Source organism: Corythoichthys intestinalis, chromosome 16 (genome assembly GCF_030265065.1).
Source record: "Corythoichthys intestinalis isolate RoL2023-P3 chromosome 16, ASM3026506v1, whole genome shotgun sequence".
Classification (NCBI taxonomy): Eukaryota; Metazoa; Chordata; class Actinopteri; order Syngnathiformes; family Syngnathidae; genus Corythoichthys; species Corythoichthys intestinalis.
In genome coordinates, this window is record NC_080410.1 from 42,002,658 (window position 1) to 42,026,522 (window position 23,865).

Consider the following 23,865-nt stretch of genomic DNA (forward strand, 5'->3'; position numbering starts at 1 on the left):
GTATCAACGGTTCAGGCTGGTGGTGGTGGTGTAATGGTGTGGGGAATATTTTCTTGGCACTCTTTGGGCCCCTTGGTACCAATTGAGCATCGTTTGAACGCCACAGCCTACCTGAGTATTGTTGCTGACCATGTCCATCCCTTTATGACCACAATGTACCCAACTTCTGATGGCTACTTTCAGCAGGATAATGTGCCATGTCATAAAGCAGGAATCATCTCAGACTGGTTTCTTGAACATGACAATGAGTTCACTGTACTCAAATGGCCTCCACAGTCACCAGATCTCAATCCAATAGAGCATCTTTGGGATGTGTCATGGATGTGCAGCCGATAAATCTGCACCGTGTGATGCCATCATGTCAATATGGACCAAACTCTGAGGAATGTTTCCAGCACCTTGTTGAATCTATGCCACGAAGAATTGAGGCAGTTCAGAAGGCAAAAGGGGGTCCAACCCGTTACTAGCATGGGTACCTAATAAAGTGGCCGGTGAGTGTATATCACCATTACGATTTTTTTTTGTCACACCCCTAGTTGTTAATGTGTGAATGCTCTGCAAAGTCTCCCACCTTCAGTGTAATGTACTTGGTGTTCCAAGTGGAAAAAAATAATTTCATAGGTGCAGTTTGACGCATAATGTAAACAGATGAGGTAGAGGCCAAACAAAGAGATACAGTGTACAAGTGAATACTACATGCAAATAACTTCTTCTGTACGAGGAAAAAGTAGGACTAGTAAATTGGACCAAAACAAACAGTTAAGGGAGTGAGAGCAAACTCCCACATGTACAGTAAACAAATCACTGCTGTTATTATCATTCAAACATGTGCAGACATGCCATGCAAGCAACTTGGCCATCATGCTACCACTCGCATGTTAATCTGCACTTGCTGAACTCGAAATAAATGCGCAAAAAAAACACACCCCATGAAATAAAACACCTAACCTGTCTGACATTGGCTGATACGTTTGATGAGGACTGGAGGGATGAAGGTAGAGGGAAAAGGAACAGAGCAAGAAAAGGGAACTTACAGGAACTAGTTTCCAGTACCAGCGAGTAGGACACTGTCAAGAAGGGAATTTGAGGACAGGAAGGCGACAGAGAGGAGGAGAAATGGAGGACAGGAGCACAAAAAGAGATTTAAAGCCTGAAACAGAACAGATAGGACAAACGGCGCTTCTTCCAAATGACCTTGTTGACACCGCTTTCAGATTTATTTAGCATCGACATAAATGTCTACTGTTGCAAAATAATAAAAGCTTGTCAGCTTGCAAATGTAGCAAAACTAGCGACACATATTTGGAAGCTTGTTTGGCTTATATACATGCTCATGAAATACTCACAGCGGGCTGAAGGGATTGCGGCTCACTCTCTATGATGGCTTGAGGTGTTTGTTCACTTTGGGATCTTTCGGAGAGTTCCCTCAGTTTGTGATTGAGCTGAAAGAAAGAATTTTTAAAAGTTTATTCAATTAGGTCTTTATAACTCAAGATATTTCTTGAACGTCCCATGTTTTTGGACTGGCTATGTGCATCCAGTTGATTAAAGGGGAGATGAAGAGCTCAATTCTTTGGCGTTTTACTCAGTGAAATTGTATTGTATGCTTCATTTGCTGTGTCAAAACTCATATTAAAAAAAAAAAAAATTGAATTGACCGAATATTTTTTGAGTTACCATACCTACGAGGGACGTACCTCGCTGCCAGCCACTACATGATGATGTAATTTATAGCACAACGCCATCCTCACCATGAACTGCAAAGATTTTCTGGGTTTTACTTGCGAGATTCATCATGCTATCTTGATGAGTAGTGATGAATTGCTCACACAGAGGCTCGAAGCTTTAAGGCTAGGTTCATAGTGCAGGTCTTAATGCATGAATCAGATTTTTTTGTGTTTTTCCGACTAGAGTGAGGCATTAACTTGACGGCCTGTACGGTACAAGTCGCGTAGAAGTGGACCATTTCAAATCCGATCTAGGTCACTTTCGTTTGTGGTTTAAATCTGATCTGGGCCACATTTTTCCAGAATGTCGCGGCGGTCTGAACTGTCAAGTCTCCCAAATCGGAATTCATGCAGCAATTATGTCATCAAAGAGCGAAAGAGACAGGGCGCTACAGTAGCGGTGCAGCTATGCGTTAGCGCCTAGCTTGCCTTGAAAGGGTCGGGCTTGACAACAGTCATAAAAAAAATTAAATAGGTTGAGGATAAGCCTGAGAACGCTTGATTTTCTCTCTGCTCCATATGAGCAATATTTCAAGATTGCTTACACGACAGAGAGTCGGGACAAACTGTCCGTATGTGTGTGTGTGTGTCATGCACGGAGAGCCTGCATGCTACTAGCTAGCTAGAGCGGATGGACCGCAGCAGTTTTAAACACGAGTCGCACCCGGCACTTTGCAACCTGTTTTCTGTTTGCCACAAGTAGAAGACCGAATCTAACAAAATGGCATGCTCAAAGTTGACCAAAAGAAAAATGGACAAGGAAAATCGCCATTTCAATGAGGAACGGACTGACAAATATGCGTCCATTTTACCAACTGCAAGTACCAAACCTATGTGCTGAATATGCTTCAAGACAGTTTCTCTGATAAAAAGTGAAAATTATAACACAGGTCTTTTGAAGAGAAGTTTCCTCCTAAATCAGAATTGAGGTTGAAGCATTCATATCAAGAGTCAAGGAAGGTTATTGTTAAATCTATGACATAACAACAAATTGCAACGGAGTGTCGTGGGTGTTGGCCAAACATAAGAAGCCGTTCTCTGAAGGAGAGATAATAAAAGCGTGCATGACTAAAGTGATGGCAGAAATGTTCGTAGGAAAAGGAAAGGGGGAAATGACAACAAAAATCTAACAAATCTCACTTCCAGATCCATCAACCACAAGACGCACTGAAGTACTGGCTGATGATGTGAGTAAACAGCTTTGTGACCCCCAAATGCCATTTCTTTCACTAAGCAGTGTTTTACAGTTGTTTTCCGAAATTTCCGGGTTCGCGGTGAGTCAGCAACCAGCACATTTTTGCTCAATAGACGATGTTTATTGATTAGAAAATGCAGAATAAATGAGATATATTGATTACAATCCCACACGAGCAAGCAACAAGTATCAACAACAAGCATAACAAGTGTAACGATGACATTAGATCTAGTTTGTCAATCCCAGAATCCCTGCATTACCGTTACAGTACAACAAACTGTTCCTTAACAATGAAAATCGCTTACCGTTGACAAACGAGCGGGGAGCCAACGCTCCGGCAAAGCGGCAAAGGAACAAAGCCAAAGACCCGTACGTAATCCTTTGGCAGACTGCGGGGGGGTTGGGGAATCTCCAGACTCTTATAGGCACATCTGACGCGGGGACGCGGGTGGCCACTCCTCGCCCCCACGAAAACGCACCACCCGAACTCGTGAGACTCCCCCCCCAAGGGTATGAGATTCCCCCCAGTTGAGGCTCCCAGCGGTTAAAGTAGAATGTTTATTTAAGTTATCTCGTGAGATTCCCTCCTAACTATGGAACTCAAGCGCGTACTATGGTGCAAAACAAGTTATCTCGTGAGATTCCCTCCTAACTATGGAACCCAAGCGCGTACTAAGATGCAAAACAAGTTATCTCGTGAGTTTCCCTCCTAACTATGGGACCCAAGGTGAAAAACACTAACAAGTTGTTACAATCTAGGTCACAGAGGCATTCATACATCACAAAGGCATAATGTGCTAATGTTAAGGCATCACATAATATTTTATATCAAGATATATATATATCAAGAAAATGCTTTGTCAATTTGTTTTTATTTAATCAAAATGTGCATTGTATTTTTGTTTGGTCAAAAGAAAAGCACCTTCGACCTGCCTTGTACTTGACCAAATGGACCCATGCTTGTATGCAAAAAAAAAAAACAATTGTGGACCTTCAAGCTTTGTATTTGAGGACCCCTGTCCTAGGAGAATAAAACCTTGGTTTATCAAAGACATAAGTAGACCCTTACTGTCTTTTCTAATTCTTTAAAATATGATGCGATTCTGTTGCTATAGGAAGGCAAATTCTACTGCGTGTTCGTTGAAGTGAGACCTTTTTTTGTTGTTGTTGTTGCTGGCCTGTCATCAGTAGATAGGACAGCTGACAGGTCGCCTATACATGTGAATTTGATACATTTATTACTAGATCTATATAACTATTCGTCTGTTTTTGCAATTACTGATAATTACATCACAGAACGACTAGAGAAAGAAAGCTTCAGAGAGAAATCACGATCCTAGACATAGGCTAACCACTCTTCCTTTCGTGAAGTGTCGAGCCTCCAATCGGCATCATCAGCACAGTCTGCTGTGCTGAGTAAATCATCGTCCTCTCACGCCTCAGGTTCAAACACGTAAGGATTAATTGTAGATTATCTTTCCAGGGAGCCCTCATCATCACTAACGTCACGAAAAAGCGATCCTGAACGGGTACTTTTGCTCGAAATATCACTATCGCTGGTTCTGCTGTGGATAAATTCGGCCATGTCTTCTGTTGCCTTCTGTAAATGACGTCACGCTTCCGTGTTTAGGAAGGCAGTATTTATGGAGTGCTATAAAAGTTTAAAAAAAAAAAAAAAAAAAACGCAAATTCTTCTCACAGTTATGCGTTAGAAATGACAGTCGTTTCGAAAAACTCATCCAAAGTTTAAATTCGTCAAACTACACCGAAATCCGATAACCTCTTCATCTGCACTTTAAGAGAACCGCATGCTGACTCACCGTGTTTACCCAGTGAAACAAAGCGTCTTCCCAACTTGAAGCCTCACCCAGAAGCTCTTTAGAAGCACCTGTCTTCGCCGAAGCCACCGTCTCCGAGGCTCCGACGGCCATTAGAGCATCCATTACCGCTAGGTGGGCACTCTGCAAAAAGTGAGACACATACTGTAGTTAAAAAAATATTATCAAATTCCATGGTGGGTACTAGAGCAGGGCGGTAAACCGAAAATTTACCGTCACCGAAATTCTTAACGATGACCGACGTAATTTTGACCATGTCGGTAAATTCGGTAAATTAATAAAACAAGAAAATATAGTCTTTTCATCCCGCTTTGATTCTGTGTTGTTCGTTTATGTTCATTCCCCTTTAAGAAAGCAGTCAATGGGCTTACGTAGAGAGTCACGTGATCATCAAGAAGCCAATCAAACAAAAGCCTCGTGAGCTAACGCTAGCAGCTAACGCTACAAGCAAAACGTGATGGAGTGTGGCTTAAGGGAGGTTCACCAAACTTTCACCCGACATTTAGTAGACTCATGGTGGCATCCAGACGGGCTTTCACCCGCTGTCCTCCCTTGTTCTCACGATTTCCAGAGATGGTGCTTTCAGTGCTTTCTACTGGTAGCCAGGCTAACGCTAGCTAGCGGCTAACGCTACAAATGAACGTGATGGAGTCGGATAGCGGCTCTAACTTTGTCGAAACGGCTGAATTTAATGAGTGGATTGGGCACGGACAGCATCTAGCAACTACTATGTGGCGTTATTTTGTATCTGTCTGTGTGTGATTCCTCTGATAGCTTTTGTGATGGTAAAGCATTCAGCATAAAGTACAATCCAACGGCGAAACTTATAATGACCGAGAAATGGCCCCAGCTATTTTTCTGTATGTGCTTATCTCTGTGTCATTATTGCTATCATAAAATCTTTATATAGCTTTAATGTGTGTGTGTGTCTCTCTCTGTTTGTTTGGGGGTTCATTTGTGCGTGCATTTATTAAAAAATGAACTGGGGGGGGGGGGGGGGGGCCTGAAACCATAAAGTAAACACTTGTATTTAATAATTATGTCACAGCAGCCATTAACAATAAGTTGTCTTTTTGAAGTGTACTGTTCAAGCTGCAAGTCATTTGTGTTACAATGACATGTTTGCACAGGCATATTGATTTTGATAATGTACATTGTTCAAGTCATACACGCTGTTATAAATGTTCATACTTGAATTCTTATTGCTTACAATACATTTTTATAAACTTAATGTTTAGACTGCATGTACAATTGTTAAATACAGTATATGAAATTGAATGCCAGTAAATAAATCAACAACAAACAGTTAATCTGTATTTCATGCATTGATTCAGATTTTCAAATTATATAACAGTATGCTTGGGCGAATTTATCGTCATTTATCATTATCGAGATAAATCTGCTCAATTTATCGTGATACATGTTTAAGGCCATATCGCCCAGCCCTAGTGGGTACCCCAAACCCTTCTAAACTGGTGGTTGTCAAAGTGCGGTACGAGAACCACCAATAGTGAGTGAGCGCCCTCTAGTGATCTGCAAAAGACTGACTGAATTAAATGTTTAAAGCACATTTTTTAAATCCATTACAGTGTATTCGGTTGTATTCAATGGCGTACCGCACGCAGGCTATTTTTAGACCGTGATGTCGCATCGTAAAGCGGAAGTAAAGCCGAAGTGGGACATTGTAGACCCGCCCACGCATAGACACAACGTAATTTGTGCTACTTTTCTCCGGTAATCTTTCAAAAACGAACATGCCGATCACGCATTGCTTTTTTGCAACTTGTAGAAACGACTCTAGACATTACGACATATGAAGGATGTTTTCTTCATACGTTTGCGGAAACCAAAAACTCGGGAGGAAAAAATGTGAAGACCGAATCAACTTGCGCGTACTTTAACACCAGCTCGGTGAATCCATTCACATTTCATATGCAGTATACATTATGTTGGGTTGGCATGATCTTTCAGAGGACAAAGAGGTAAGCCATTTTTATATTTTTAACTTATTTTTTAGCGCAACGTTGTGATGTACTGCTTCTGTCTGACAATGAATGACCTGAAAAGAATTACAATGGTATCTGACTGCCACTGTTACCATTTCTGTTATATATATATATAAAAAATAAAAAAAAACTTTAGTAAGGGGGAAGTGTAAATAAATTATAGAATTAAGATGTGTTATCAATGAAAAAATAAAAGTGTTCGTTGGCTGTCACTGAGTAGCATTTGCGACCGCTACACAAAGCTAACTAAATTACCCCCAAGAACGGTAAGAGACGTAGGACAGCCAGAGGATATATAAGAAAGACAGGACTGATGGTAAAGGATAGCTTGTTGAAACAGGAGAATGTCATTGTCAGTCGCGTCGATAAAAAAGGTAAAGCTATGCTTAGGTCGGCTCGTTTTTTAAGTCTTTTTCAGCCTTCGACACTAAAGCCATCTCTTTAACTGAACATTTTTATGTTCTTCCACATCTTTGCCAGTGAATTTGGCACCAGGCACATCATTTTCGGAGAGAATTGGTAGGTTTAGCTCTGTAAACATCTCCTTCGTACACGATTTCCATTCATTTCCTATTAGGGACAAACGGTGGCTTGTCCCTACTTAGCAACAGTAGCTAATGTCATGAATATTAATGAGCGGAGGTAACGTGTTGCTTGCAGTACGCCATTTAAACCACAAAGATTCAACAGATAGAACTCATCTCCGTCGCAGGCAACATCGTAGTTATGTTTTAATCAACAATCAACAATTATTCAATTAATAGATGAACAACTACTCCGAACGTTGTGGTGCTGCAACGATTAATCGATGAACTCGAGTAATTCGATGAGCAAAAAGCTTCGAATCCAATTTTGCTACTTTAAGGATTCCTTTAATTAGAGTGGTGCTGTAATGGTTTGTTTTGAAAGTGTTCGCATTTAGATTCATTCATTTGGGTGGATGCACTGCCCTGAAGTGGCACAGTGAATATGACATAACTTATTCAACATGGCTGAATCCAGCTGCTCCCCGTTAAGACCAACATAAGTTTTTGCGCTGACATGTTTTTTTTTATGCATTTGTAATTTAGTTTATAGGTACAGTATATTAAGCATTTTTTGTGCGAATGTGTTTGAATGATTTGTTAGGAGCATTGTTAAAAAAAAAAAAAAGTATTTTATAGCATTTATGATAGCGGACTTTTGCTACGCAAGTTAGCCAATTGTTCTTTTGTTATATTTCAATCCTCATTTCTTTATTTATCTTTTTATACTGTTTGAGGCTATGCTCAGGTATTTTATTTTTAAATGGAAGTGCAATTCTGCATAGTTTGAAGACACACTCAGGAATTTTATTATGCATTCATATTTAATGCTTTTTTGAAAGTGTCATCTTAGCAAGGCTTTGTTTTACAGAAAAAAATCCTGCAAATACTATTTTCCTATTTTTTACTTAACTATTTTTATTTACATTTTTAATAAGAAAATAAAACATGTAAAAATAGTAAGTAATGTATTCTATTTTTTCTTGGAAAAAAATAGTAAAAATTATCTTATTTTAATTTTTTTTTTTTTTACAATTTTAAACAAGGTTTATTTTTTTCAAAGCGCAAGGGGAAAAAAAGAGGAAATATCTTATTCCTGCAGTCTTCCATCTGTCACTGAGGACGACAAAAAAAAAAATTTAGGGAGCAAGTAACAAGAAGTTGACATACATGATACACACAAAATGACCGATGAGTCCAAATGGATTGGACACCTAGTGCAGTCAATGGCAGCCAATGAGTTTATATTGGCCCTGATGGTCCTACTTGTACACGAGTATTTTTGAGGTGGTACTTGCTGTAAAATGTTTGAGAATCGTTGTAAACGGCAAACAGCCCATTATTGTTACTTTACACGGAGTCTCCACTAGACGTCACCATAAACAACATGTGAGTCAGCAAAAACACTGTCAAGGTTCCAAACAAGCAAACACGTCAGTTCAAGCAAGTGAACTTCGGACTTGTGTGCTCTATCGTTAAATCATTACATTGGAAGCAGATCACCAATACATGTATCCATTTCAGCTGGGTTTGACATTCATTCCTCAACCGCATAGTGCTTTCTCTTATGTGTAGCAAAACATGCGACCGAGGATTATTTTTATTTCTAGTTGCATGTCACAGACTTTCAAAATTAGTTTGCTAATCCCCACACTAAGGGCATGTTCTCATACCTTACCTAGCCTTGTAAAAGGCAAGAGCCCATTAAAAGACAACTTAGATGGAATGTTTTAACTCTATAAACCTGTTAGCTCATTAAGTGGTTGCGCTTGTGTGCCACGAGACTTCCACCTAGCTCTTTTTTGTTGTTGTGGTTGTTGTAAACAGACTGAGATGTTTCAGTTTCAGCTAAAGATGGGAACCTCTGGGAACATCACGATACGCTATGATTTGCGATACATCGCTCAACATAACGATCTCACAATATGGCAATTTAACAATTATCAATACATGGGTCAGGAAATTATTCTAGGATATTCTACAAAACACCTAAGGCTAGGTTCATAACCGCAGGTCTTAATGCACAATTTCAATTTTTTTCTCATATGTTTTTTTGGGGCGTGCCCTTTCAGAGCACAATTGTCCATTGAGCCCGTTCAAGTATGATGCATGCACACTAACTTGCAGTCCTGCATGCGCAGAAGCAGAAAAACAAATGACTACACATGCTGGCTCTACGTCATTCTAGGGTGATCATATTTTGATTTTTAAAAAGAGGACACCAATAAAAGACTTAAATAATTTAGTTTTATATTCAAAGTTTATATGGATTGATAGAATGTATACACGCACTGTGCATGCATGACGCACACGCATATGGTCAGATTGCCTCGACCCGCGGCCTTGTAAGCAATATTGAAATATTGCTCATTTGCCGCACAGAAAGAAAACCAAGCATTCCATGCTTATCCTTTATTTTCCATTTTATTTTATTTTTTATGACTGTGGTCAAGCCCGTCTCCTGCCTAAAAACCGAGTTTAAGCTAGGCGCTAATGCTAATGCACAGCTCAATCGCCGCCGTAGCTCCTTGCCTCTCTCGCGCCTTGGTGACATAATTGCTGCATGAATTCCAATTATGGCCACATTCTGGAAAAATGTGGCCCAATCGATTTTAACCACATACGGAAGTGACCTAGATCGGATTTGAAACTGTCCACTTCTCTGCAACTTGATTTGTTCAGACCGTCAAGTTAATGTCTCACTTGAAACACGCAAAAATCGGATTTGTGCATTAAAAACTGTGGTCTGAACCTAGTCTAATAAACAGAAAAACAAGCTATTTTCATTGTACTGCTGTGAATTGGAATGAATTTATCACTAGTAGACGTCCAATCAATTTGAACTTGGAAAGGTTATTTCATTGCAATACTTTGTACCCCCAAAATGTCATCGATATGCTCCAACCAAGAATCGCTATATGTTCTTGAAGGGGTTACAGTTTTAAAAACAAAAAACAAAAAAAATCTCGGAACCAACAGGTCGCTCCTAAAATAATCTTCTTCCTCCAAAATCCCATTTACAGCGCTAGACATTAGTGCTGCAATGATTAATCGATTAACTCGAGTAATTCAATTAGAAAAAACCTTAGAATCAAATTTTGCTGCTTCGAATATTTGTTTGTAATGCTTTGTTTTGAAAGTGTTTGCATTTAGTTTTATTGATTTGGATGGACACACTGCCCTCTAGTGGAAACAGTGAATACGACATAACTCATTTAACATAGCTGAATCCAGCTGCTCCTTGTTAAGACCAACATAAGGTAAGTTTCTGTGTGAGCTAATGTTTTTTTATTCACTTGTAATTTACTTTATAGGTGCATTTAGGCTTTTTTTTTGTGGGAATACGTCTTTTAACTATTTCTTATAAGCATTGATTTTAAAGCATTTAAGCTAATGGCTAAGATCAAGTAATTTATTTTTCAATGAAAGTGCAATTCTGCATAGCTTGAAAAAACACTCAGGAATTTTATTTTGTATTTGCATTTAATGCTCTTTTAAAAGTGCAATTTTAGCAAACCTTTGTTTTACATCCCCTAAATTTTATTCTGCAACGAATTAAATGTTGCTAATCCGAATACATTAATCGACTAGTAAAATAATCGATAGCTGTAGCCCTACTGGACATCCAATTTACAGTGTATCACAAAAGTGAGTACACCCATCACATTTCTGCAGATATTTAAGTATATATTTTCATGGGACAACACTGACAAAATGACACTTTGACACAATGAAAAGTAGTCTGTGTGGAGCCTATATCATAGAGTTAATTTATTTTTCCCTCAAAATAACTCAAAATATAGCCATTAATATCTAAACCCCTGGCAGCAAAAGTGAGTAAGCCCCTTAGAAACTACATACATCCCTAAATGTCCAAATTGAGTACTGCTTGTCATTTTCCCTCCAAAATGTCATGTGATTCATGACAGGAGTGCTGTCAGCATTGCTGCAGAGATTGAAGAGGTGGGGGGTCAGCCTGTTAGTGCTCAGATCATACGCCGCACTCTCCATTAAATTGGTGTGCATGGCTGTCACCCCAGGAGGAAGCCTCTTCTGAAGACGGTAAACAAGAAAGCCTGCAAACAGTTTGCTGAAGACATGTCAACAAAGCACATGGATTACTGGAACCATGTCCCATGGTCTGATGAGATGTACGGCCTTTGGCATTGGTTGCCATAAATGTCCAATCCATTTGAAGTGGGAGGGGTGACGGCAAATGAACAAATGTTTATTCGCTGCCACCCTCCCACTTCAAACGGAGTGGGCGTCCACTAGTGATACTCAATCCTATTCACAGCAGAAGGATTGTTTTTCTGTTTATTATTTGTATAGTAAAATATTGTAGAATGATTTCCTGACCCATGCATCAATAATTGTCGCATCACCATATCGTGACGTGAGATCATCGTTTTCGTGAGCCTTGTATCGCACAGTAACTTTGTTATTACCACCACATAGAACATTAAAACTATGGAAACAACAACATTCCCGTTTTTTTTTTTTTTTTTTTTTAAATAATATTGGATTGGTAAATGGAGTTATACTTGTATAGCGCTTTTCTACCTCTCAAGGTACTCAATGAAAAATCCTTTCACCTCAGCTTTCCCAATATCTGATGGACTTCTTTCCAACAACCTATCAAGGCCCCTCTCACCTGACTAACAACATCAGCCTCCTCATTAATTCCCACAAACTGCATATTCTGGTCATGGGTCCATTCTTCAGTCCTGATCCTAATCTGTACAAATCAGTGCCTGTTCCCTTTGACACGGCATTAATTCCACTTTACAGGCTAGACATTCCTACATAGAATAGAGATAGGTCCAGCTGCGCGCTTGCATGCGTGAACCTCGTCTGCTAAAGTGCTGACCTTTGCTGGTCACGTGCCAACAAGCGCTTGTCTGACTGTTTTGGGTGCACTGCCTCTTCCTGACATGCTCACTGAGAGCAGGATAGCCTCGGCTACGTCTGCGAGAGCTTTTCTCTCTACGATGGGAATGATGCGCTGCAGCAGCAGAAATAGGGCAAACGGGCAGTGGATGCTGATGAAATAGTGTATAATCCTCTCAGAGGAGATCACGATCTGAACATATCGAGGTTAGGATAACCAGTATTAATTTGTTTTTTAATAAATCATGAAAAAAAGTTTGTATTGCTTCAATTTTGAATTAAACTAAAGCCGATGCTTGTAACTAAGAGGAGGTTTGGTAGGTTGCAACCCACTCAAGAATCCAAACCGGACACCACAATATCATATCAATAATTATTTTAAATGATTATTAGGTATTACAAACACTAAGGGTGTGACAAAATATCGAAATAATCATATATCGTGATACTAATTTTCGTCTTAGTCTTTTGGATGAAAATACTTATTAGCCCTAGTTATAGTTTAGTCATTTCAAAATGTGTTAGTCTTCGTCTAGTTTTACGGGGGGGGGGGGGGGATGTCTAGTTTTGGTCAGCAATCATCAAAATGTTTTCGTCTACAAACTTCAAAAGTTTAAGTCGATGAATAAATAAATAAATAAAAGGTTTCCAACAATGCCGAATGAAAATTCACACACAAGCACATAATTGTACAGTCTACAAGGAAATCAGCATCTTCATGATAATAATACACACTCAGCAGGAAAACAGCACATTATTTGCAATTAACTAAACTCACCTGGACGCCACAAACTGTATGTAAAAAGTTTTCCAAGAGTTTAAGAAGACACACGAGTCACCGCGATAAATGCTAATGCTACCGCTAACGCATATACTTTTAAAGGCTAAATCAACATAACACAGCCAAAATAAGAAAACGACACTAGTAGTATATGTACTCTTACTCAAGTAATAGGGTCGAGTACTCTGTTCATCTGAATTGAGACCATAAATTAAGTTTATGTTTGTAATACTGTATATATCTACAGTGCTGGCCACAAATACTGGCACCCCTGCAATTCTGTCAAATAATGCTCAATTTCTACCCGAAAATGACTGCAATTACAAATGCTTTGGTAGTAATATCTTCATTTATTTTGCTTGCAATGACAAAACAGAAAAAAGAATGAAAAAAAAATTCAATCACTATCATTTCACACAAAATTCCAAAAATGGGCCGGACAGCCTAATACTTGGTAGCAAAACATTTAGACAAAAATAACTGCGAACAACCGCTTTTTGTATCCATCAGTGAGTTTCTTACAATGCTCTACTGGAATTTTAGACCATTCTTCTGCTCCAGGTCTCTAAAATTTGAAGGGTGCCTTCTCCAAACTGCAATTTTCAGGTCTCTCAACAGGTGTTCTATGGGATTCAGGTCTGGACTCATTGCTGGCCGCTTTAGAAGTCTCCAGGGCTTTCTCTCAAACCATTTTCTAGTGCATTTTGAAGTGTGTTTGGGTCATTGTCCTGCTGGAAGAACCATGACCTCTGAGGGAGACCCAGCTTTCTGACACTGGGCCCTACATTAAGCTGCAAAATTTGTTGGCCGTCTTCAGACCTAATAATGCCATGCACATGGTCAAGCAGTCCAGTGCCAGAGGCAGCAAAGCAACCCCAAAATATCAGGGAACCTCCGCTATGTTTGACTGTGGGGACAGTGTTCTTTTCTTTCAAGGCCTTGTTTTTTTCCCTATAAACTCTATGTTGATGCCTTTTCCCAAAAAGCTCTACTTTTGTCTCATCTGACCAGAGAACATTCTTCCAAAACGTTTTTGGCTTTCTCAGGTAAATTTGGCAAACTCCAGCCTGGCTTTTTATTGTCTCTGGGTCAGAGGTGGGGTCTTCCTGGGTATCCTACCATAGAGTCCCTTTTCATTCAGACGCCGACAGATAGTACGGGTTGACACTGTTGCACCCTCGGACTGCAGGACAGTTTGAACTTGTTTGGATGTTAGTCAAGGTTCTTTATTCACCATCCACACAATCTTTCGTTGAAATCTCTCATCAATTTTTCTTTTCCGTCCACATCTAGGGAGGTTAGCCACAGTGCCATGGGCTTTACACTTATTGATGACACTGCGCACGGTAGACACAGGAACATTCAGGTCTTTGGAAATTCACTTATAGCCTTGAGATTGCCTATGCTTCCTCACAATTGTGCCTCTGAAGTCCTCAGACCGTTCTTTGGTCTTCTTTATTTTCTACATGCTCAATGTGGTACACACAAGGACACAGGGCGGACATTGAGTCAACTTTAGTCCATTTTAACTGGCTGCAAGTGTGATTTAGTTATTACCACATGTTATGTACCACGGGTAATTAACAGGTGCTGTTAATTACACAAATTAGAGAAGCATCACATGATTTTTCAAAGGGTGCCAATACTTTTGTCCAGCCTGTTTTGGAGTTTTGTGTGTAAAATAATAATGATTAAAAAAAAAAAAAAAAAATCATTATTCACCTTTTGTGTTTTTTTATTGCAAGCAAAATAATATTACTACTAAAGCATTTCTAATTGCAATCATTTTCTGGGAGAAATTGACCATTATCTGACAGAATTGCAGGGGTGCCAATACTTTTGGCCAGCACTGTACATATTTAAAGTATTCAATGATTTTTTTGATGTCAACCCGCCCAATGTTTGATTCTAAATAACACACTTGGTTACAAGTAAAATATTAATGTCATTTCAAGAGTGTCAAGTTTAACAGGTACAGAAATACTTTGTGAATAAAGTCAGAAGTGTCATTTTGACAGGAGTAAATTAGCACTATTAGAACAATGAAATAAGAAGTAGAAGATATTGGCATAATCTTAGTAAAAATATTAGGGCCTTGGTAAAAATTGTCGAAAATAAGCATTGTTAGAAGAAAAAAAAAAGCTTTAATATACAAGAATAAAAAAATAAATACTAAACTTTTTGGTACAAATCATTTTTGTGTGGCTGACTAATTTTCCCATCAGCACACTTAATGATGCAGCAGTAGGTACAATGCAGAGTTTCCTCACGAGACACTTTAATAGGACAGTATGATCTCCGCGAGACAACAAAACAAAACAAATACATATCGCAACATGTCCAATTCCCCGGCCAGCAGATGTGGCGACATGAGATCAAAGCAGAAATCAACAAAACCAAGCCGTGTAGGTGGATGTACTGTAATTAATCAAAGGAGTAATTCATGAGCTAAAATGCAGTGTTTGTTGGTGGAATCCCCCCCACTCCCGAGTGGGCCGGTCCAGTCTCCCTAATGAGAGAGGAGTGAGGAGCCACTCTAGAATGCATGAGGCAGAGGCTGCCAGGTCACCATGACAACCAGCCAGCTGACCCACAATGCATTTCAAGACCAGCCTTGGCCTCAACGGGCAAAAATGTCGTAGCTCCCGACCCATGATAATCAGTTCCTTAATGACCAATGCGGCGTTAGCGCTTCCCTACATTAGCCTCATCAATAGAGCAATTTGGTAAATATGCGTGTCAAATTGTTGCTATAATACACGCAAACAACAGCATGGCATTTTTTTGGCTCATTAAACAAGATTATGACAGGGCATACCCTGATTATGTCTGAAATATGACTTAACTAACCCCCCCGAGGCTCGCGTACACACACACTGTACAACCCCTGCTTGTGCCCACTGAGGGGGAAACAAACAGGGATCAGGCAGGTCTGAGGCCCACAAGGAGTATTTTGTACAAGGAGAGACATGTACAGTATGCTTTTTAAACTGTGTGCGCTGGCTGAGGAATGAACGGTGAGCACAAGTTTTGGTCACATGGCCATAACTCAAGGGTGGGCTCGGTGTGGAGCCGGCCATTATTCAGTCATAGAATATAATATTGTCCGACGAATTTAAGTTTTCTTTTGTTTTTCGTAGAATGGAAATGTGAGTGCTCTTATGGTCCGAACAGTTTTAATGTGTCACATGGGAGTTTGCTATACTTGCTATATTTTATTTTGTCATAGTGCCCATCTTCACTGTCACTTTAGATTCCACTTGTACTTGTTTTTAGAGGTGGGAATCTTTGGGCACCTAACGATTCGATTACGATTCAGAGGCTCCGATTCGATTATAAATTGATTATTGATTCTACACTGCCCCCTGCACTTTTAATGTGTTGTACATTAGTTCCAAAATTGTTCAAAAATCCTCTCAGGCTAAACCAAACTAATATTTCATTATCAAGTTAACAGTTAAAAACAGTAAATAAAATACTCAAGTCCCCATTCTGTATCAGCAGCTTTAAACTACATTCAATTCATTTAATGATGTGAATCAACTGTTAAAGTTGTTACAATTGCTATCACTATTCCATAATTTCCCTTCTGTCTACTTTCGACATGTCTAAGTTTTAAAACTGTTTCCTCATTTAAAGATAGATTCAAGTTAAGATAGCTCAGATCATGGAACAGTATGACATCTCCTATCACACCAATGCAGATGACACACAACTCTACATTTCTGTGTCCCCACATGATTATAGTCCCTTAGGCTCCCTGAGTAAATGCATTCATTAAATCAATGAATGGATGTGCCAGAACTTTCTCCAGCTAAATGTGGAGAAGACAGACGTGATCATTTTTGGGCCAAAAAAGGAAAGGTGAAAGATAAGCACACACCTTAGCACAATGTCAATTACAGCTACAAATCAAGTCAGAAATCTTGGTGTAATTATTGACTAAGACCTAAAATTTGATAGCCAGCTTAAGTCCGTCACTAAATCTGCTTATTACCACCTAAAAAATATAGCCAGAATTAAGGTGCTTCTGACTCAACAAGACATGGAAAAACGTATGCATGCATTCATTCTCAGTAGATTGGACTTTTGCAATGGTATATTTACAGTCCTTACAAATACAAGGAAATTGGACCAAATTACACAGGTTTTGAAATTGTTACACTGGCCTCTAGTGAGTCAAATGATGGACTATAAAATACACAATGAATGAAACAATAAAATATAAAATGCTCGTCTACAAAACACTTAATGGCCTTGGACCAAAATACATGCTTAATTTGTTGGATCCCTATGAAACATCTAGACCCCTCTGGTCGTCTGGAACCGGTCTCCTGTATGTTCCAGGAGCAAGAATCTAGCAGAGTGAGGCAGCATTTAGTTACTATGCTCCTCACCACTGGAAAAAATTACCTGAGGTCTGAAGTGTGCTAAAACTGTTAGCTCCTTCAAATCAGGGCTAAAAACGCTTTTGTTTATCACAGCATATCCGTAGGTGTCTACATATTTCAAACTTCAAGCTATTTGCTTTTTATTCCTTTTCTGCTTTATTTCCATTTCTGATTTCAATTTAATGCGATTTTTATGTATAATTTTATTTCCTGTTCCGATTGCCTTTGTTTTAACATTCTTTTGATGTAATGTGATTTTTATGACCTTCATGTGATGTAAAGCACTTTGAATTGCCTTGTGTTGAATTGTGCTATACAAATAAATTTGCCTTGCCTATATAGTTTTAATAGTTTTCTATACTTGTTCTTGTTCTGATGGTAATAAGCTGTTGAGCTGTGGTTGTGGGTTTAGGCTCACCTAAAGGACTGCTTTTATTTTTATTTTATTTACGCAGCATATTTCGTTTTGGTTTTATTTATTTTAACTTAACATACTTATGTTGCAATTTGCTAATATGTGTTGAAAAATAAAAATCCTGTTCAATGGATTTTTTTTTTAACTCAGATATCTCTAACACATTTTACAGATATAATTGCAATACCGTGATATTTTGGCTTAAGGTTATCATACAGTCAGAATATCATACAAGCACATGCCTACTTGGGAGACTAGAACATAAGACGAATACCAGTTTTTGTCTGATGAGACGACGAGATGAAAATGCGACAGTTTCTCCCTCATGTTCACAATGCGCGACATGTTCATATTGTATGTGGAGTATGTTGGCTTGCATCGTAGCGGTGTTTGGGTTGTGTCACTCATGTGAGATGTGCTGGGCATCTCCTTCAATCTCTTCGCCAGAGTTTAGGTTTCAAACTAGGCTGCCTGTGCTCCATCTTGCTAGTTTGGAAACACATGGTAAGATTTGTTTTCTTATCTTGGCAAGAGAGAATATGAAATGTTGCTTTAGCCCTTAAAGGTCTGTGCTGAGTGATCATCACACACTAAATGTAACTTGTCACGTTAGCATAGCATTTGCGTTAGCATTAGCATCAACTTTAACACTCAGACTTATGTTGTTTTTTTGTTTTGTTTTTTAACATACAGTTCTACATACAGTTCGTGACTTATAGGTGGGTTTAATTGAAAATAATGGACTGCTTTTCCTGTGTATTATCGTCACGAAGTTGGCTTTATCCTTGTACAGTAGACGCTACAATATGTACTTGTCTATGTTCATTCAAAATAATTGGAAACCTTGGAAACCTTTATTTTTGGACTAAAGCTTTTGAATTTTACTGATGAAAACATTTTGCGTAAATGTCGACTAAAACTAGATGAAATTTGTATGAGATTTCATCGACTAAACTAGAGCTGCAACGATTAATCGATTAACTCGAGTATTCGATTAGAAAAAAATATTCAAATTAAATTTTGCTGCTTCAAGTATTCGTTTTCAGTGTTTGCATGTAGTTTTATTGATTTGCGTGGATACACTGCCTTCTAGTCTGCCTCAATTCACATGGCTGAATCCAGGTGCTCCCTGTTAAGACCAACATAAGTTTTTGCGCTAACATGCTAAATTCTGTTTGAGCTAATGGTTGTTTTTTTTTAATGCATTCGTAATTTAGTTTATAGGTATAGTTAGCCTATTTTTGTGGGAATATGTGTCTGAACCATTTGTTAAGAGCATTGTAAAAAAGTTAGCATTTTATAGCATTTAAACTAGCGGACTTTTGCAATGTAAGTTAGCCAATATTTCTTTTGTTGTACATAGATCCTCATTTATTTATTTTTTATACCTTTTGAGGCTAGGCTCAGGTAATTTAATTTTTTATGTTGCTTATCCGATTACTCGATTATTCGAACTAATGGTTTAGCGATTAATCGACTACTAAAATAATCGATAGCTGCAGCCCTAGACTAAACCTGGCCGAAGTCGAACACATTTTGAAATGACCCAAATATGACTAAGACTAATAAGTATTTTCGTCCAAAAGACTCAGACAATAATTAAAAAACGCTGCCAAAAACAAAACTGATTGTTGAAGTTTTTTATTTATTTATTTATTTATTTATTTATTTTTTTTTTTACAAAAAATAGTCATTTACGGTTCATCAAGAAAAGGAAACCAAGATACTGTAAATTCTTATTGGTTCAATCATCAATTAAGGTGACTTTCACTCTTGCCAACACAGCAGTGTGATTAAATAGCCAATAAAAACAAAGTACATGACTCACTCAGTCTGTCTTACACTATAAATTCAAATGAAATAAATCAGTCTGTCGTTGATAGGTGGACCAGTGAGCGACAGCCTGCTGTGTCATCCAATCACAGGTCATGACGTTCAGTCTGCGTGGCAGATTATCTCTAATCTTCAAATATCTTTATCCTCAATCGGAGGCGTTACACAGGCCAAGCCACCAACACATACAAACATAACGTACTATCAGCTACTCTCCTTTCAGAAGTACTACTCTGATAGTAGTGGCAATGTGTTTTGATAGACCTATAGCTGTAAACTTCGCCCAAACTGCATCTGATGTCCTTCGAAATACTTTGCGATTAAACAGTTTGGTTAAACAATTGTTCTGTTGAAAGTTGTTGCTTCATGTTTGATAAGAAAAGTATAATTTGTGTAGTTTCAGCAAGCTATGACTGTCTGTCTTTGTCCTAGACTGATAAAATCGCACAGTGTGTGGCTTCTATAAACAAAAGATACTGTAGGTGTTGCTGGTTTCTGATTCTGGACTTTACGGATGTCTTAAGTGACACTGTTGCATCTAACAATGTATTCTGCTGTGGTCTGTAGTGAGGTCAGACTGGACTAAAAAAAGTCTTCTCATCAGACTCGCCAGATTGCAGTCTTTCCAAAGCTGTTTAGTGGATGGGACCACCGCTGAAGATGCATCCTTCAATGCGGCTGCAACTTGACCCACTTTTCTCGGCTGCCAACGAGGGACAGACGCGGCTGTGGGACTGATGCAGCGGGGACAGCGCAGCCAAAAAATGAGTTTAGCGGTCAGGATTTGGATCCGAGGCACACACGCAATAATTATGATAGAAACACCAAGCATAAAGCCACCTCCTACGATGACATGTGTCTAAAATTTTACTAAAATGAGATACCTTTAGCTTTTAGACTTGATTCTTTCTACAAATTCTGTAAATATTTTACAGGATTGACTAGTAAGCAGCTTGAAGCAGTGACGGACAAAATACGCAGAAGCAGCAGTACTAAAAACAGGTTTTTGACGACAAGCTATTGCAGTATTTTTGTGGTTCCGGTTGACTGGGTGACCCTAAAACCAACAGCTTTCTGACTTTATAGCTATGACATCAGTCCTTGGGGCTTGTGCCCTGGAAGCGTATGATTTACCACTGTTGGATCTGGATTAGTTTACAAAGTATTACGCTGTGCTCCAATTCCTGCCTCTTTCAAAACCGGATTTTAATGAGCACAGTGAAAATGTGCATTTGCCACGATGAATGACAAAGTGCTACAAATGTTTTGTCACAGCACGGCAAAATATGACTAACATTTGGTTAGGCCCACCAATTCTAAAAACAAATACAGTTGTGAACTCTGTGAAGGGAACTGAACTCATCCAAGCTTGCCTTTATGGACCTTGTTATGTACATTAGGAAACAGAGTGTTGACGTGTTTGACTGGATAATTAATGAGCCTATATATATATTTGCAACAGTCCTTTCATGTCGAAATAAATCAGCCATATGTTTATCAAAATTATTATATTACCTTTACACTAAAGATGTCCCGATCGATCGGCATCCGATCACTTCATTTTCAAAGTATCGGAATCGGCAAAAAAATATCAGACATGGCTTTTAAAAATTTTTTTTTTTTTTTTTAATTAAATCGTTTTCTAATTGTATTTAACGTTACAGACAACATGTCTTACACTCATCCAGAGTCTTTAGTTTTGGCTTAAAGTAAGGCTATCAAATTTATCGCGTTAACGGTGGTAATTAATTTTTTTCTAATTAATCAAGTTAAAATATTTAACGCAATTAACGCATGCGCTGCATGACCCACTCACGCATTGCCGCGTTCAATCTATAAGAGCGCCAATTTACCTATATATAGAGCTAAAAGGCAGCGTAAAATGAGTAGAGTGGATTTTGGCAGTCATTGGAGCCTTTTTTTAATTGGCTTAAGCCTTAAAATCACTCTCTCAACATTTAGAAATATTGTGGGAAAGCAATGTGGGGAAGAAAGGTAGTAGTTGATCTTTTTCTTAACACCCTATGTTATTTCCCAACACAGAGAAGATTAATCAATTGGTGCCAATACGCACAGTCATGGTTGCACTTCCCATCATGCATTTGGGCATGGCTACAGTATCATTTACTGAAAGCTCAACAAATACACTAGTCACAATATACAAATATTTAGTCACAATATACAAAGTCACATTTATCCTTTAAGAATTACAAGTCTTTCTATCCGTGGATCCCTCTCACAGAAAGAATGTTAATAATGTAAATGCCATCTTGAGGATTTATTGTCATAATAAACAAATACAGTACTTATGTACTGTATGTTGAATGTATATATACGTCCGAGTTTTATTCATTTTTTTCTTAATGCATTGCCAAAATGTATATGATCGGAAATGATTGGAATTGAATCGGGAGCAAAAAAAATAAGCAATCGGATCGGGAAGTATCGGGATCGGCAGATACTCAAACTAAAACGATCGGATCGGGAGCAAAAAAAACATGATCGGAACAACCCTACTTTACACCATTGTTGTTTTCGTCAACAAAGATGATAGCGAAAATATTTCGTCGAGGAGCAATTTTTTTTCATGACGACGAGACAATTAGGAGCTATAAACGTAATAAATAGGAAGTATAAATGGAAGACGAAAACATAACGCGACGAATGCCTGTTTTCTTTATCAAATGTTCACAATATGTGACATTTTCTTATCGTATTGGTAGTTAACCTGCATTGTAGCAGTGTTTGGTTGTGTCACCCATGTGACGTGCTGCACCCACCCCCACTCACCAGTGTCCTCTACGGGCTCTGTCTTGAAACACATGGTAAGATTTTTTTTTCTTATCTTGGCAATAGATAATACGGTTGCAGTCAGTGACAGGTGAATCGTCGGTTATCAGTGTCCACATGATGGCGCCACAAACGCAGATTTCGCACTTCTTCACTTTCCCCGTCGTTCTTAAGAACCCTGGTTTAAATGTGCGTGTGGATGATAGGCCAAACGTAGAAAAATGTGAGTTAAAAAAAAAAAACAACAAAAAAACCTTTTTTTTTTTCCATTGAACGGGATTTTTATTTTTCAAAACATATTAGCAAATTGGAACATAAGTGTAATGTTAAGTTAAAATAGATATTAAAAAAAAACAAAAAATAACTTAAATATACTCAATAAAATTTAAATAAATGCAGTCCTTTGGGTGAGCCTAAACCCACAGCCACAGCTCAATATTATTACCATCAGAACAAAAATAATTGAAATATATTCCATAAATAGCACGTGTGTATGACTCGTAATATGTTTATATTGTACACACTATCTTTCTCAACACAGACAGTCGCCAGAGGTGAAAAAAAAACACGTTTTACCACCGCTAGACACACTAAACACGCCTGAGTTAACTCTCGTAGCTGGTGGGAAACGTTTATGAAAGTGTTTACTAACCTTTAATTTTCTATAAATGCGAAATCATATTGAAGGTATTGCCTCCTCGGCAGCCACTACCTGCAAAATGTTTACATGTCCGTTGGCCCTCCTCTAAGCCGCGGTCGTCTCTAACTTTTCTGTCGCCGAAGCATTCCCATAGCAGCGATTTCGTTTTTTCGATGGGGAAAAAAGTTCCTGAGTTTCACCTCCTCCAGCCATCGTGTAGCACAGCTGACTCACTGACACTGAGCAACAACCGGTGAGGGAGGTGAGAGTTGAGCCATACAGCTGCAAGCGAGGGATTTCTCCATGCATTTTTGGGACATAAAAAAAGAGCTAATACCTTATGGATGGTATGGCAGAAAATTTTGCGGTTTTGAAAGCTTCACCACCGTATACCTTGAAGCCCGTAATCGGCACATGCCTAGTGCTGAGTGATCATCACGCACTCAACATAACTTGCAGCGTTAGCATAGCATTCGCGTTCTCGTTAGCATTAGCATGGCGAGCGTCTTCTAAAACTGTCAACTTTTTTTGACATACAGTTTGTGGCGTCCAGGTAGTTATAATTAATTGAAAAGATTGTACAGTGTTCCTGTTGTGTGTATTATTATCACAAAGTTTGCATTGTCCTTGTAGACCACTGGTGTCAAACTAATTCCATAAGATATCGTTCCAACCAATGAAAACGTCATCTTTTCACCAATCTGCTCTCCTACAAGTGTAATCAGTTGATTGCAGTCAGGTGCTGCTTCTTTCAGCTTAAAATTCATTGGTTAATCTGTTTGGGCAGTCTTGGTTGAAATGAAATCCAGGACCCTCTTGGCCCTTTGTTGAATTG

The 23,865-nt window shown here is 38.7% G+C and overlaps 1 protein-coding gene across 2 annotated transcripts in view; it reads right to left on the minus strand.

Annotated features, from left to right (window-relative positions):
• Nucleotides 1-23,865, minus strand: part of camsap3 (calmodulin regulated spectrin-associated protein family, member 3) — a 74,004-nt gene that overhangs the window by 25,026 nt on the left and 25,113 nt on the right. The window contains exons 3-5 of one of the 2 annotated variants that reach the window (XM_057860842.1): nucleotides 4,743-4,883; nucleotides 1,347-1,442; nucleotides 1,035-1,067 (exon numbers count right to left, since the gene is read on the minus strand). In XM_057860842.1, the coding sequence (XP_057716825.1) occupies nucleotides 1,035-1,067; nucleotides 1,347-1,442; nucleotides 4,743-4,883 (270 nt within the window). The remainder of the gene's footprint in view (nucleotides 1-1,034; nucleotides 1,068-1,346; nucleotides 1,443-4,742; nucleotides 4,884-23,865) is intronic. The other variant, XM_057860843.1, reaches the window with a different exon arrangement.